We start from the raw sequence: 16,061 nt of genomic DNA, 5'->3' as shown, positions 1-16,061 counted from the left end.
TCACCCTCATTTTAAGAATATTACATCTTAAAAATAAAACCTCAACACAACCCACTATAATCCCACTTAGACAGATACAATTTTCAACAAATACAATTAACACTTTTAGTATTTTACACATTATAGGCATTAATTGAACGCACATAAAGAAATAAAAAAGAAACAAGTTCATTACAATAGTAACATCCTGATGAAGTAATAACAGTTAGGAAGCAACATCAATCAAATCAAATTATCAGATTGAATTCACTGCTTCACGTGCTTCACATATATATGTTCATATATATATATATATATATATATATATATATATATATATATATATATATATATATATATATATAGTGAAAGTGATGAAAATAGGATACCATACCCCTAAACCCTATAATCCAAAAAAGAAAAAAGCATAAGCCTTATTATACTTTAATTTAATTATAATACCTTTGTGGAGATTTTTTTCTTGCAACATGTATGCTTTCGTTTTGCACATAATAGAGGTTCACTGTATTTTATTTAAGTTCACAGTAAATAAACTCATTTTCTCACAAAAAAATGACCAGCTAGCTTGTTGGATCGTATAATTCGAAGAACGAATGACAATACATTGCAAAACTCTAAAAATATTATTCTCTATGGGCCAATTTATGGGGTGGAGTTTGACTGACATGAAGTTTAAGAAAAAAAGAACTTTTGGACTTATGTGGTCCTAAACCTACCATAAGATTTTTGTCACTATAAAAGCATATTGCCATTTAGGATAAAATGAAAAATTTTAAGTTAAATTATTTCCAAATAAAATGTGTCATTCTTTTGGAACGGACTAATAAGAATTTTGCCACATAATATGGATTAGAGGGAATATTAAAAATAACTTCTTAATAACTTGGTATTTTGAAAGAAACATAAGAAAAATGCATCAGAAAATATTGTTATTTTTGTGCCTCATTTTGAATTTTTTTATTTCTACAGATATTTCAAAGTAATGTTGTCCAAAGACAAAAGTTGGTCAAACTATGGAAAATATAAGTTAGTTTACTGAAAACCTTTAAATCACATGTCTGTGCGTGTTGCATTCCACACAGAGTCGACATGAATGCCTATCCTGCCTTTACACCTCAAGAGGAGATTAAAAAAAATAAAACAAATAAACACAAAGCACCAGAATTGTTGACCCTACATAGCAGATTGAAATATTTGAATGGCTAATTTTTTCCTTTGCCTGATTTAATAAGTAACAATTCTAAATGGATGACTCACTCATGTTTCAAAAGGGAACTTGAGTCAAGTGGTGGTTATGGATCACCACTAAACTGTTATCTTGTCAACTTTAATCATATAAAACTAATCAAACTAACTTGAGATAATTTTACTCTGCACTAAAAGCTTTTGAAAGAGATAATTTGTATACTTTTGAATATTCAAGAAGGCGTTTTTTACCCGGTTCACCTCAAGGATTTTGTTTATCAAGCCTGTTTATCTCAAGGATTTTGTAAATATAAGAAAGAATTTTGACTTACTTTAATATTTAGGGAAACTGGAGGGGACGTCATAAGAAGATATAGGTTACAGTTTAAGTTATGACAGCTAGTCTAACAGCAACAATGTGCTTCTCAACTAAGGCAGGTCAACTCCTACTAGCAATTTAAAGTTCAGAGTTGCACACATCCCTCTAGAGAGTCAAAACTATTAATTTAAGTTTAAACAAATGCTTACTCATGAATCCTTATCTGTATAAAAATGATCAGTCGATTTGTATGGAAAAGTAAAGTCATAAAAGTGAATTAAGCTACCTTACTAGTTACGACAAGATGACTTCAATATGCAAAATTTTATCTTACTTTTGCTCAACTTACAAAAGTAGGTTGCATCACAAAGCAAATATGCCTACTCAAAAGTTAAACATACCACATGTGCACACAAATCTTGATAACAAAATAAGTCAGCAATGAGATTAGTTTACAGTAATTGACCAGACAGCTAACAGAAGACATTTTCAATACCTTTGGAGCAAGAGAAAAAGATATATATTGATGGACTGATGCAAGCAAAGGGATTTAAAAAAAAAGAAAATAAAGGGGGAGGTTGAACATGCACTGCACTTTGATTTTTGAATATTTCAAACTTCAATCAATAAAAAGATTTTATTGAAAACACTCCCATCTTCCTGACAACCTTTTTCTTCTTGGTACAAAAGAAAATTCTAAAAAGCACATGCATGATCTTTCTTTTGGTTGTTGATGACCCATAGCTGACTCATGCAACAATCAGTTAAAAGATTCATCAACTCCTCCTCAAACCCCTATATATAACGCTACAAGGAATGTTCTTAAACCATCAACCAAAACTTAAATATATCACAATACAGCAATATTCCCCCGCAAAATCAGAATCACAATGAAGAACTTACTCAGTGGAACTGTGGTGGGTATTCCCAGGAGTTTAGCAGTATGCTCACTTGAAAGGCAGCCAAAAAGACTACTGGTTCTATCTGCAAGCGAAGACCATATTATTCCATATGCAACTTCAAAGAACTTATCTAAAATAAAGCAAAGTGAGTATTTCCGTCGTCTCTTGATGAAGAATCAACTTGATCTTGTCGTATGACCCTAGAATGAAGAGATCATAAAATTAAAAATATTTTTGAATATGCAGGAAAATCTGTCATTGGTAAGATGAATAAATTCGGAGAAAGGATGGACTGTCTTGCACAAGGCATCCGGGAGCATGGTAAGCACTTACATTCTCCATTAAATACTTCAAAAGATTAATCGAAAATATTACTAGGACATGTGTAAGTTGAAATAAAAAAGTATTTGCAGCTAAAGTTGAAAAAGAGTATTTGGAAGTTGAAACTGAGCGCGGACATGAGTTCTGCTTGAAAAAAAATTCAAGTTGTGTTACCACTCCCGAAAAAAAAAAAAAAATTCAAGTTTTGTGAGTGAAAACAATTATCTTACTTGAAATGCTACTCGGACAAATTTATTTCAATATTTCACCCGTATTTCAAATGCTAAAAAATTCGCTATGTGAAGTCATCGCCAAACACTAGTGTAAATCTAAAGAACACAGATAAAGTGAGTCAAGAAGTACAAATTTCATGCAAGAAGCATTATTTACATGTATATATGTTAGAAAGTATTGATTGTAATATCCTTTAATTGTGCAGTGAGCCTAAGCCCGAAGCTAACAGAAATTGTGAAGGGAAAACTGAGCCTAGGGGCAAAAATTCTTCAAGTAGGAGGGTTGGAGAGAATATTCAAGCAGAAGTTTAATGTTAGAGATGATGAAAAGCTATTGAAGGTTTCTCAATGCTATTTATCAACGACAGCTGGTCCAATAGCAGGCCTTCTCTTCATCTCTACAGATAAGATTGCTTTCTGCAGCGAGCGATCCATAAAGCTCTTATCCCCAACTGGAAAGTTTCTTAGAATCCGTTACAAGGTACCTATCTGCTCTGTTTTCCTTACATCTCTAAATTTCTAGCCATGTAAAGCATGATCTAATAAGCCGGTTCACAATTGCAGGTATCGATCCCAATAAGTAAGATAAAGAAAGCAAAAGAAAGTGGAAATATGGAAAAGCCATCACAGAAGTATATACAAGTAGTTACAGAGGATGATTATGAGTTCTGGTTTATGGGATTCCTTAATCATCAAAAGACTCTGAGATATCTGCAGCAGGCAATTTCTAGTTCTTTAAGCAAGCTAAGAAGATAGCTTTACTCCTTTTCTTTTTTCATTTTGTTTCCAACTTCGCCTTTCATCAATGTAAAATGTTGATGCAAAACGAATTGGATCTGTTCAAACTTGTAACTAGCTCCATTTCTAGAAGGAGGTTTTAGGTTTTGTAGGCTTTGAGCCTTGGTAGTTAATACGGAAGCCTAATTCATGTTTTAGGACTTGGCCAGTCATCCAACCATTTTCATGAAACCTAGGGTGAATCTTGATTCATCTATCCCCTTCACATCATTCCCACAGGCCACAGCATAATCATACACCAACCATAATTTATAAAGAGCTCAATACCTCAACACCCCCATAGAATGGTGATCGCAGCAACCGGGCTCACAATCGTTATTTTTGAGCTTGGGCTTATTGTCACCGGGACCTTGCCTGCTGTGATCATGAGTCATGTGTCGCGATTGAAGCTTCTCTGTATTGAGCCATGCCATGCAGAAATCACTAATATCGTGGCTCCCTTACTGCGATCACAGCACTAGTTCATTTTGACCAGTGTTGCCCTTTTCTCACCCACAGTCCATTTTGATCCCCGTAGCGAGCGAGCGAACAGCCTTAGGCAAACTTTTAGCCATGTTTAAAACACTCACACCATCCAACTAACTTAATTTAGTCCCAAGCATGCATACAACATCTCAAATGCCTCCAACATAGAGAGATACAATTTTGAACAAGTAGTTCGTCATAATATCCTTAGTAAAATATTAACATCCTGATGAAGTTATACAATTAAGATGCAACCTCAATCAAATCAAATTATCAGATTGAATTCACTGCTTCACATGTTTCTCATACATCTTTATATATATATGAACTAGTGAAACCAAGAGAGTAGGCCAGTAGGGTACCATACCCCTAAACTCTACAATCCAAAAAAAGAATAAGCATAAGGCTTTTTATATTTTGATTTAAGTAAAACTACTTCTTTCTTGAGATTTTTCCTGTAACAGTTATCACTCTTCTCATTTTGGACATAATAGAGGTTTACTTCATTTTATTCAAGTTTTGAGTAGCTAAACTCACTTTCCAACAAAAATTGACCAAACAGCTTGTTGGATAATATAATTCTTAAAACGAATGATAACACATTGCACAAATCTAAAAGTATTATTTTGTCCGTTTCAATTTATGTAGTGGAGTTTGACTTGACACGAAATTTAAGAAAGACAGACATTTGGAACTTTTTTTTTATAAGGTAAATTGTATTAATCAAAAGGGAGAGAACTCCCGTATACACGAAGTATACCAAAGACGTAGAGAATTTACATCAGAATATGATTCTCTACAAAAGACGCCCAATCTTCTATACAAATAGGGGCTAAATGAGTGAACCAAAAAACGATCAAAGATAAAAGACTATTCTTAAGATATGAAAAAGGAGACTCAATCTCCTCAAAAGCTCTCCTATTTCTCTCCCCCATACTACCCACATGAGAGCTAACGGGGCGAACTTCCACGCCTTTTGCTTTCTTCTTCTACGAAAACCGCCCCAACTATATAACATTTCCTTTACAGTGCTTGGCATCACCCATTGAACACCAAAAAGATTCAGGATTGCCCTCCAAAAAGCAGAGGACACAGGACAATGCAACATAAGGTGATCAACTTCTTCCCCGAGCTTTTACACATGTAGCACCAACTAACAAGTGTAATTCCTCTCTTTCGAAGATTTTCAGCAGTCAAGATCACTCCCCTCGCCGCTAGCCATGCAAAAAAGCACACATTCGTGGGCGCCCTAGGAATCTAGATCGAGAAGTATGGAAAAGTGGTCTCTCTCACAAACATACTCTGGTAAAAAGACTTTACGGTGAACAAACCATCGCCACGCAAGCCCCATCTCCAAGAGTCGCAGGATGGCTGGAGCCTGTCTTGCCCGTATAGCAGTGCCAACAAAACTTGGAGCTCCGCAATCTCCCGATCTTGCATGTTCCTCCTGAATGAGAGGTCCCATACTACCCCCTTCATGCTCCTTGCGAATCTGTTGGGCCATCAGTTCCTTCTGGTTTGAAACTCTGAAGACGTGGGGGAAGGAGACCCTCAGAGTATCCTCTCCACACCACCTATGATTCCAAAAGGCTGATTCTCCTTCCATCTCTCACCCTGTAAGTGATGTTGCCATTGAATGCTTCCCAATTCTTCATGATGCTCCTCCACATGCCACACCCGAAAGGTGTTGTGATCGCCTTGGTCCTCCAACCCCCTCCCGTTGAATCGTACTTTTCTACTATGACCTTCCTCCATAAAGCATGCTCTTCTACCCCGAATCTCCACAGCCACTTTCCCATTAAAGCTCTGTTAAATACCCTAAGATCTTTCACTCCAAGTCCACCCCACTTCTTTGGGGAAGTGACTGTCTGCCAATTCACTAGATGAAACTTTCTAGTTCCATCCGCCGCATCCCACAGAAAGTTCCTTTGAAGTCGCTCCAGTTTTTCTGTGATGCTCACCGGTGCTTGCAACAGGGATAAGTAATAGGTGGGCATACTCGATAAAGTGCTTTTGATAAGCACTTCCTTACCTCCTTTTGACAAATACCGTTTCTGCCACCCTGCTAATCTTTTTTCAACCCGCTCGATCACTGGATTCCAAACCGTAGTATCCTTATATGAAGCGCCCAAAGGAGGCCTAGGTAAGTAGTGGGAAGGGAGCCCACCTTGCATCTGAGAACACAAGACAAGGCATCAATATTAGTAACCTCACCTACCGGGAAAATCTCACACTTGCCGATGTTGATTTTGAGTCCTGATACTAACTGAAACCACTGCAGGACCTGCTTCAGGTAGGTCAACTGATCCATATCGGCATCACAGAAAACCAGTGTGTCATCCGCAAAAAGTAAATGTGAGACTCTTCGGGCACTGAGCACCCCAATCGGAGCTGAGAATCCTCTCAAGAAACCTCCGCCCGCCGCACGATCCATCATTTTGCTCAGAGCATCCATCACTAGAATGAATAACATGGGGGATAGGGGGTCACCTTGCCTGAGACCCCTGGAGCTGCCAAAGAAACCACACGGGCTACCATTAACCAGGACAGAGAATCTGACTGAGGAAATGCAGAACTTGATCCATCCCCTCCATCTTTCCCCAAACCCCATCCGCATCATAATAAAGTCTAGGAACTCCCAATTGACATGGTCGAAAGCCTTCTCAAGGTCCAACTTGCATAGTAAGCCGGGTTCTCTATTTTTCCTTCTGGAGTTTACAAGTTCATTTGCCACCAAGGCAGCATCCAGGATCTGCCTACCTTTCACAAACACATTCTGGGAGGACGAAACAGTCATGTCAAGAACCTTCTTAAGTCTGTTGGAAAGCACTTTAGAAATAATCTTGTAAATACTCCCCACGAGACTAATAGGCCTGTAGTCTCTGATACAAGATGCACCTTCTTTCTTAGGCACAATAGTAATAAAGGAAGCATTGATACTTCTCTCGAAAACACCATTCGCATGGAAGTATTCAATGGCTTCCATCAACTCCCCCTTGATGGTGTCCCAGAAGAGCTGAAAGAAAGCCAAGGAGAAACCATCAGGCCCGGGGGCCTTATCACCAGCACAACTCGACACAGCCTCGTGCACCTCCTCCTCCTCGAAAACCCTTTCTAGCCACTCGTCGTCTCCCTCCCCTATATGGTTGAACTCTATTCTCCCCAAAGTCGGCCTCCAACTAACTTCCTCTCTATATAAGTTCTCATAAAACCCCGCTATCTCCCCTTTTACCTCCTCTTCTCCCTCAATCCTTACCCCATCCACAACTAAGGACTCTACGAAGTTTCTCCTTCGATTTGCGACCGCCACCCTATGGAAAAACTTGGCATTCGAATCCCCCTCCTTTAACCAGAGCGCCCTCGATTTTTGCCGCCAACTAGTCTCCTGAGCTATTGGAACTTAAAAGTCTTAAACCTACCATAAGATTTTTAGACTATAAAAACATGACACTAGGGGTACATTAAAAAAAATTAAATTAAATTATTTCCAAATATAAGGTGTCATTCTTTTGGAAAGGACTAATATGAATAATGTCACATAATATGGAATAGAGGGAGTATTAAAAATAATTTCTTAAAAACTTGCTAAGTATTATGAAAGAAACGTATGAAAATGTATCAGAAAATATTATTATGTTTTGTGCTTCATTTTTGAACATTTTTATTTCTCCAAATTTTTTAAAATATTGTCTAACAACCAAAGGCCAAAAGTTGGTCAAAGTATTAAGAAAATAAGTTAGTTTACTCAAAAATTTGAATCATTTGACATGTGTGCGTGATGTTTTCCACATAAAGTCAGCATAAACGCCTATAAATCTGCCTTTACACTTCAAGATGAGATGGACAAAAAAAGCAAGATAAGATAACTGCCTTAAAAGAGAAGGCAGTATACATAATCCAGAGCTGGCCCTGCGTAGCAGATTGAAATCTTTGAATGACTACCCACGTTCCCTTGCCTAATGTATTAAGCAACACTTCAAAGTTAATGGATGACTCACTCATGTTTCAAAGGGGACAATCAACTAGTTAATTTATGATTAAATATTGATCACTACTAAACTGTAATGTCATAAATTCAAATAGTTATCCTGTCAACTTTAATCATATAAGACTAGAAAAACTAGCTTGAGATATTTTAACGATGCACTAAAAGCTTGTGAAAGAGGTAATTTTGTATACCTTTTAATATTCAAGAAGGATTGCCTTTTGTCTTTCCCTTCTATATAAATATTCTCTACCCTTATAAGGTAGGGGTAAGGTCTGCGTACACATTACCCTCCCCAGATCCCACTTGTGGGATTTCACTGGGTTTGTTGTTGTTGTTGTTGTAGTAGTATCAATATTGGGAGGAAACTTTAACCTAGTCTATAAAAAACATAATTCATAAATACTATACATAAATAGTTGTGCAATCATCAATCTTATAGTTTGCTTCTCAATAAAGACAGTTCAATTTCCTACTAGCAATTTAAAGTTCAAACAACAACAACTCAGTATAATCCCACTAGTGGGGTCTGGGGAGGGTAGTTTGTACGCAGACCTTACCCCTACTCTGGGGTAGAGAAGCTATTTCCGATAGACCCTCGGCTCCATCCCTCCAAGAACTCCCCACCTTGCTCTTGGGGTGACTCGAACTCACAACCTCTTGGTTGGAAGTGGAGGGTGCTCACCACTACAGCAACCCACTCTTGTCAGCCATAACATTGTCCTTGTATAGAAAATGCTTATTCAATCCTTTTCTATATAAAAATTATCAACTCGGAACCACAACATTAAAGTGCATATGATAATACCAGCTGAAACTTTAAGTTTTAGAAGAAACTAGATAAGATTATGGTTATAAAAAAAATTACATGCGACTGTCGAGAATGGCCCATGAATGGAATGCACGAGTCTATAGGGTGAATCAAACTACCTTACCAGTTTTGACAAGATGACTTCAAAATGCAAAGATTTCTCTTACTTTTGCTAAACTTATAAAAGTAGGTTGCATCACAAAGCAAATCTGCCAACTCAAAAGTTGAAAACACCACATGTGCACACAAATCTTGATCACAACTAAAAGAAAGGCATTTTCGGAAACCTGTTTCAGCAAGAGAAAGACATGGATTACTAAAATCATGAGACCAGCGCTCAAATTTCAGCAGAAGTAAGAAAATATAAGGTTAACTGCCTAAGCTTAATATAAAGTGATCTCTTCTTAAGAGCCTAAGCTTTAATGGGCAGAGTTACATTATGCATGTGCTAGTGGAAGGTCGCAGGTACCTAGTGAAATAGTCAAGGTGTGCACAAACTTCCCCAAACACCACCGTTATAATGGATCGCAAGCAAAGGGTAAAAACAAAGAAAAGAAAGGAGAGGTTGTACGTGTACTGCACTTTGATATTTGACAATATCAAATATCAAACAACAGAAGGATTATCAAAGACATTGAAACTTTTGAAATTAGCAGCCACTACATGTTCCTGACAAACTCTAAAAAAGTACATGTTCTTTTATGGTTGTTTCTGATGACCCATAGCAGACTCATGGATGCAACAATTAGTTAAAAGATTCATCAACTTCTCCCAAACTCCTATATATATATAGTGCTACAAGGACACACATATATATATGCTACAAGGATGGTTCTTAAACCATCAACCAAAGACTTATTTCTCACCGACCTTCACAATACAGTAATCCTCTTCAAAATCAGAAGTCACAATGAAGAACTTACTCAATGGACATGTGGTGGGTGGTATTCCCATGAGTTCCGCAGTATACTCATTTCAAAGGCAGCCAAAAAGACTACTGTCCATATCTGCTTGCCAAGACCATATTCGTCCATCTGCAACTTCAAAGAACTTGTCCAAAATAAAGCAAAGTGAGTAATTCCCCTGTTATTTCAGTATTTATAAATAGTACACCTTAATGAAAGAAGAGATCACTGAGAAGGATATTTTGAATGTGCAGGAAAATCTGTGATTGGTAAGATGAACAAACTTGAAGAAAGGATGGATTGTCTTGCACAAGGCATCCGTGAGCGGTAAGGCACTTATATTCTCCATAAACGACTTCAAACAGATAATCGAAAATGTTACTAAGACAATGGTTTGTTTAAGTTAGAAAAAAAGTATCTGAAGTGGAAGTTGAAAAAAAAATATTTGGAAGCTGAAATTGTGTCCAGACATGAGTTTTACTTGAAAAAAAGTTGAACTTTTGCGAGTGAAAACCATTATTTCACTTGAGATACTCCTCAAACGAATTTTTCCACTATTTCATCGGTATTTCAAATACTCAAATTCAGTATTTGCAAATACTGATGGCCAAACTTCAACTTGCAAATAATGATTTAAGTATTTAAATCTAAACAACACAATATATATGTGAGTCATGATGTACAAAAATTCATGCAAGAAGCACTATTTACATGTATGATTGAAAATATTGATTGTGACGTCATTAATGTTTCAACTTTAATTGTGCAGTGAGCCTAAGCCCGAAAATCCATCCCCCTTTTTAAAACTGATTAATTAACGACCCACCAAGCAAGGGCACGTTGCGCGGTAGTAGCCAGTTCAAGGAAGTGAAACTGCCGCAGATTTCTGACCTCCAAGCCAGAACTCTATTGGGGGGAAAGCTAACAGAAATTGTGAAGTGAAAATTGAGCCTCGGGGCAAAAATTCTTCAAGTAGGAATGGTGGAGAGAATATTCAAGCAGAAGTTTAGTGTTAGACATAATGAAAAGCTATTGAAGGTTTCTCAATGCTATTTATCAACCACAACTGGTCCAATGGCAGGCCTTCTCTTCATCTCTACTGATAAGGTTGCTTTTTGCAGTGAGAGATCAATAAAGCTCTCATCTCCAACTGGAAATTTTCTTAGAATCCATTATACGGTATCCAATACATTCTACTCAGTTTTCTTTAATCTCTATTTTTCTAGCCATGTGAAGCATAATCTAATAGGTTCGAACTTGCAGGTGTTGATCCCTCTAAGTAAGATGAAGAAAGCAAAAGAGAGTGAAAATATGGAAAAGCCATCACAGAAGTATATAAAGTTAGTTACAGAGGATGATTTTGAGTTCTGGTTCATGGGATTCCTCAATCATCAAAAGACTCTCAGATATCTGCAGCAGTCAATTTCATCAAGTTCAAGCAAGCTAGGAAGATAATTAGTTTTCCTTTTTTCATTTTTTTTTTCTAGCATGCCCATTCATCAATATAAAATGTTGATGCAAAAATGAATTCTGTGATGTGTTAAAACTTGTAACTAGCTCCATTGCTCAAAGGAGGTTTTAGGTTTGGTGGGCTTGAGCCTTGTGAGTTGATGTGAATATATAGACTTAATGTAAAATTTATGCAAACAGATGGCTTTTCTTTGATGATTAATTCAGCTTTCTGCTTGTCCTGGGAGTAAGCTTTACAACCCAAGTTAGGATTTGGAAAAAGACCCAAATGCTACCTATAGGATTGACATTTTAGTAATGTTTAAATGCCCACAATAATACTGTATTAACATCTTTGCTGACTTCAAGTCTTTTTTTTCCCTGGTTATGATATAGAATGTCCTCAGTAAAATAAGATACAAGTAGAATGTCTTCATTTGAAAATATTAAATCTTTTTTCACCAAGAAAACTTATTTCCATACCACTTTCCAGGTAAAACAACTACTTTGGCTTTTGGATTCCTGTATTATCCATTTTGTAATATGCTGAGAGCGCACGGGTTAAAATACACTGACAGTGGAAAGAAATTTAACACAGACAATATATACAAGTCCATTTTGCAATCAGAATATTGGTTCCCATCTTGCAATCTGATTAATTTCTTTGGCCAACTAGTTTAAATATGGTTCTTGTAAACCTCCAGACTATATGCAGTTACAGCTAACACAATCCAATTGTGGATAAGCTCAGTCACAAATACTTTTATATATATACACACACGCATAAACCTGAACCAGCAAATGTAACTGCATGCAGTTGATACCAGTAAGGCAGTTGGCAACGGGACTTCATTTTTTCACAGAAAAACAATGAGACTTCATTCATTCACAATCTGAAAACACCTACAACAACCAATGAGGGCTACTAGTAATATACAAGGATGATATACAGGAGTTTGGGATTAAATAAATGAAAAGCAGGCAAATAATCTACAATGAAAAAGTTCATGCTTAACAAAAGACAAATAATGAGAACAAAGGACTGACACCAGGAGCTTCTAAATTCATTTTGTAGGTCTTGGAGTAAGAATGCAATCCTTCTACAGTATGATACCAAGTGCAGCAAAGGCATTCCGTAATCAAGTACTGCTCAAAGTAACTCATCTGGCTCAGCTAAGCTCCCAGTGAAGTTTATTTTGCAAGATTCAGGAAACTCAAGTCCAGCCTCCTCACACCCTGCTTTAGTTATAAGGAGACAAGATCGTACGTCTAGATATTCAAGAGACTCACATGACTTCAGAAGTTTCTTAATTCCGTCAACAGTGATCTTTGGACAGTTACTGACCTTCAAAATCTTCATCCCCAGCATAAAGTCTTCGCTTCCTAATTGTTGAAATGCAGCATCAGTTACCTCTTCACAGCAGCCAATGTCAAGAACCTCAAGCTTTTTGCATCCGGAAATGATACAGTCCAACGACGAGTCTGTAATGTTCAAACACCAATCCATCCTCAGTTTCCTAAGACTATTACTACATGCAGCAGCAAGTGACTTCATGGACTCGTCTGATATGTTACGGCAACCACCAATAACGAGTGTCTCAAGATTTTTGCAGTAGCTAGCCAAGGATAAGATTGATTCATCGCCAACTTTGTAGCAATCTAACAACTTCAATGTCCTGAGTGTCAATGAACAAGCTTTGGACACGCTAGATATCCCAATATCACCAACATTGCTGCATTTGTTAATGTCTAAATGCTTTATCCTTCGGCAACCTTCGACCAAAACAGAGAGACCCGAGTTGGTGATGTTGGTGCATCCTTGCAAACCCAGCTCTTCTAAACTATGGCAATTCTTGGAGAGAGCTTCCAGTAATGAATCTGAGACAAATCTACAGCCAGCAAGATGCAAGGTTCTCAAATCACGACACCCCTCAGCAACAGCTGAGAGACCCTTGTCTGTGATCTTTCTGCAGTAGGATACATCTAAGGACTGTAAATAAGAGAGACTGGATCCGATTGCTGCCATTCCATTGTCTGTTATGCCTGTAAAATTTGGACCATAAAATTTCAAGTTAAATTAACTAGAATACTTGAGCACAATTCAGCCTGTGTCTTTTAATCATGATGTTGTGAAAGATCTAAGATGATCGAACTATCATCTCAAGCACAAATTTTCAATAAGATTTTATTCATTGTCCACGATGAAAAACATGCGTGTGAAGGAAAAGGCAGCTTTCAGATTAGCAGCAAAGTTACACTTCTTTTGAAAGTTGGAATACATATGATGTAACTAAATGTCCTCCTTTTTGCTACAACTTCAAAACCACACAGAACAAAAGACATAACCTTTCCACAAACACAAAATTCTACAAATTCACATTTAAGTTTTCTCAAAAAACCTCCCCAAAATTTCTCCCAAAATCCTTCATAAAAATCTAAGTTTATCATTGAAATCCATTATTTACAAAATAGAAAACAGAAAAGGGCAGTCTTTTCCACAATTGGGTCAAAACCATTAGCATTTCAAACGAAAGCTTAGTCAAAACTTTTAAAACTCCTTAACGTCCAAGATTACAGTATCTCCTTTAGTCACCAGATTCCTTTTACTTGTCCACTTTAGCAAATAAAAAGATAATTAATTATTTTTTCCTAATCTTACCCATATCATTAAGTAACCATTGGAGTATTAGTAGTCAAATAAAGATTTTTGCAAACTATTAATAAGGATAATTTAGTACAATAAGCACTTAATGATTTCGCAAGGGGAGGGCAAATTACAAACTGGACAAATAAAAGGAACCCACTAGTCTATCAGGGGTGCATTGGTGATTTAAATTCAACAAATTCAAATGTAAAGACAATTAAAAATTTGACCTTTACAGTTCTGAAGACTGAGGATTTTTAAGCAAGAGAAAGCAGCAGCAATAACGGAAAGATCAGAATCCGTAACGCCTGGGTAGAAAGATCTAGAAACTGACTGACAAAGATCAAGTTCATGCAAGCGAGTAAATCGGGCCGCAATTTTACGGAGCATATGAGGCCCGGCCCGAGCACAAAGTTTCTTCCTTTCAGTGCTTTGAATAAAAAGCCACCGCTTACAGACCAGCCCGAAAACTTCCTTGTCTTTGTCGTCTTCGAGCCGAGATAACACGGCCCGAAGCTCGTCGTCGCCGAGGCTGTCGTTTATACAAAGGCCTGAAACGACGCCGTTGCAGGCCATGTTTGGGAAGCTTATGGTTCTGATCTTCTTGGAAGAAAAAGCAGAAGGGTTTTTTGTTTTGTGTTTGTTTTATTTATAGGGTTTTCGGAATGGGCACATCTACTCCAATATTTGATGGAATAAATAATGAATTATGAGTTGGCTATAAGGGTGTTTGTATAGGAATTGGAATGTGGTGGTTACCGACTTATGAAGCAACAACAACAAACCATGACATAAACATTTGAACTTACATTTTTGTTGATTAATTGAACTAATTTCAACTAACATATAGTATCTATTTTTTGGTAAAATCATTTAATGGGTGAAACATTTCTCAATTCCCAATACTTGATCGCAAAACAACTGGTTAAGACCGCATTGGAGCTCGACTATATTTGGATTCGCGTCGCGTACGGCCCCATCCGGAGAAAGCGCTCCCTACCAAGTATTTTTCCATACCCAGGGCTCGATCCTGAGACCTCTAATTAAGTAAAAAGTAACCACATACACTGCACCACATTCTTTGATGGTACTTGTATATGGATATGACTAGACTATTCTTCATAAACAATAATTGCCATTCCCAACTTAATACTTAACTCACCATCACAATGTGTTAGTACAAGGGTCCCAAAAGTCTCGTACGGTTTACTCAGACACATAGTGTTGTCATCAATCCAAATAAATACATAACATATGTCCTTTATATATATTCTTATTACTCGAACATAGTTCATCAATAAAAATGTTCATCTCAATTTGTTACTTAAGTATAACAAATAAATATGGTTTAATGTAAACGTCGGATGTGTGTAAAGGATGAAAATGAAAGATTATGACCCAAGGAAAAGGATGAAACGCAAGCTCGAACAATTATCTTGACCAACTTAGTTTGAGAAGCAAGACATGAGCAACATCCTAGACCACGGTTCCAACATTGTCCCCCTAGAACCTTGAACTAGGTGAAATTTTGCCAAATTATCCACACGAAAGTACAACTAGATTCAAATTGATTAGAAGTAGGAATCTTAGCTACAAAATGGATAACAACACTCACTTTCTTCACAAGATCTTAAACCACATAAATTCACTTTAGATACAAAGCTTTCATCTTCCTCGTTATCCTATTAACCAAACCATTGTCATCACTTTCAACAATCAACATGATGCTTTGGAAACCAATATCCCTTGATAGTCTGATTCTTCTGAATCTGCATTTACAATATTTACTATATTTGGGTCATTCAGGCGGAGGAGGGTTGCGGTAGGCTAGCAGCCGACGTAAAACTTGTCAATTCATGATTCAGAAGCATAACTAAAATTGCAAAATAAAAGCTTTCCAATAAAAGGACTAGGAGATCCTCATGTTCCCTAGAAACAACATCACCAAATTCCAGCTTTATCAGGTCTCAGCACCCCATGTATCCTAAGCTAAACCTACCAGCAGAAGTTCCTATATTTCAGGAAATACTCAAATCTTGATTCA

At 37.0% G+C, this 16,061-nt stretch overlaps 2 protein-coding genes and 1 pseudogene across 2 annotated transcripts; 2 read left to right on the top strand and 1 right to left on the bottom strand.

Moving 5' to 3' along the window:
• The first annotated feature begins 2,271 nt into the window (after positions 1-2,271).
• Positions 2,272-3,895, top strand: LOC107787911 (putative GEM-like protein 8). Its single transcript, XM_016609522.2, has 4 exons — positions 2,272-2,551; positions 2,653-2,727; positions 3,167-3,441; positions 3,525-3,895. Exons 1-4 carry the CDS (start codon positions 2,395-2,397, stop codon positions 3,714-3,716), a joined length of 699 nt encoding a protein of 232 aa, XP_016465008.1. The 5' UTR covers positions 2,272-2,394; the 3' UTR covers positions 3,717-3,895.
• Positions 3,896-9,843: 5,948 nt separating this feature from the next.
• On the top strand, positions 9,844-12,168 carry LOC107762440 (putative GEM-like protein 8; annotated as a pseudogene).
• A 139-nt stretch (positions 12,169-12,307) lies between these two features.
• On the bottom strand, positions 12,308-14,715 carry LOC107762429 (uncharacterized). The gene is made up of 2 exons (XM_016580791.2): positions 14,248-14,715; positions 12,308-13,416 (listed from the first exon to the last, which is right to left on the bottom strand). Exons 1-2 carry the CDS (start codon positions 14,591-14,593, stop codon positions 12,524-12,526), a joined length of 1,239 nt encoding a protein of 412 aa, XP_016436277.2. The 5' UTR covers positions 14,594-14,715; the 3' UTR covers positions 12,308-12,523.
• Between the last annotated feature and the right edge of the window lie 1,346 nt (positions 14,716-16,061).

Source organism: Nicotiana tabacum, chromosome 23 (assembly GCF_000715075.1).
Source record: "Nicotiana tabacum cultivar K326 chromosome 23, ASM71507v2, whole genome shotgun sequence".
Taxonomy (NCBI): Eukaryota; Viridiplantae; Streptophyta; class Magnoliopsida; order Solanales; family Solanaceae; genus Nicotiana; species Nicotiana tabacum.
The sequence above is the reverse complement of the archived record's forward strand: the minus strand, read 5'-3'. Positions and strand labels throughout refer to the sequence as shown.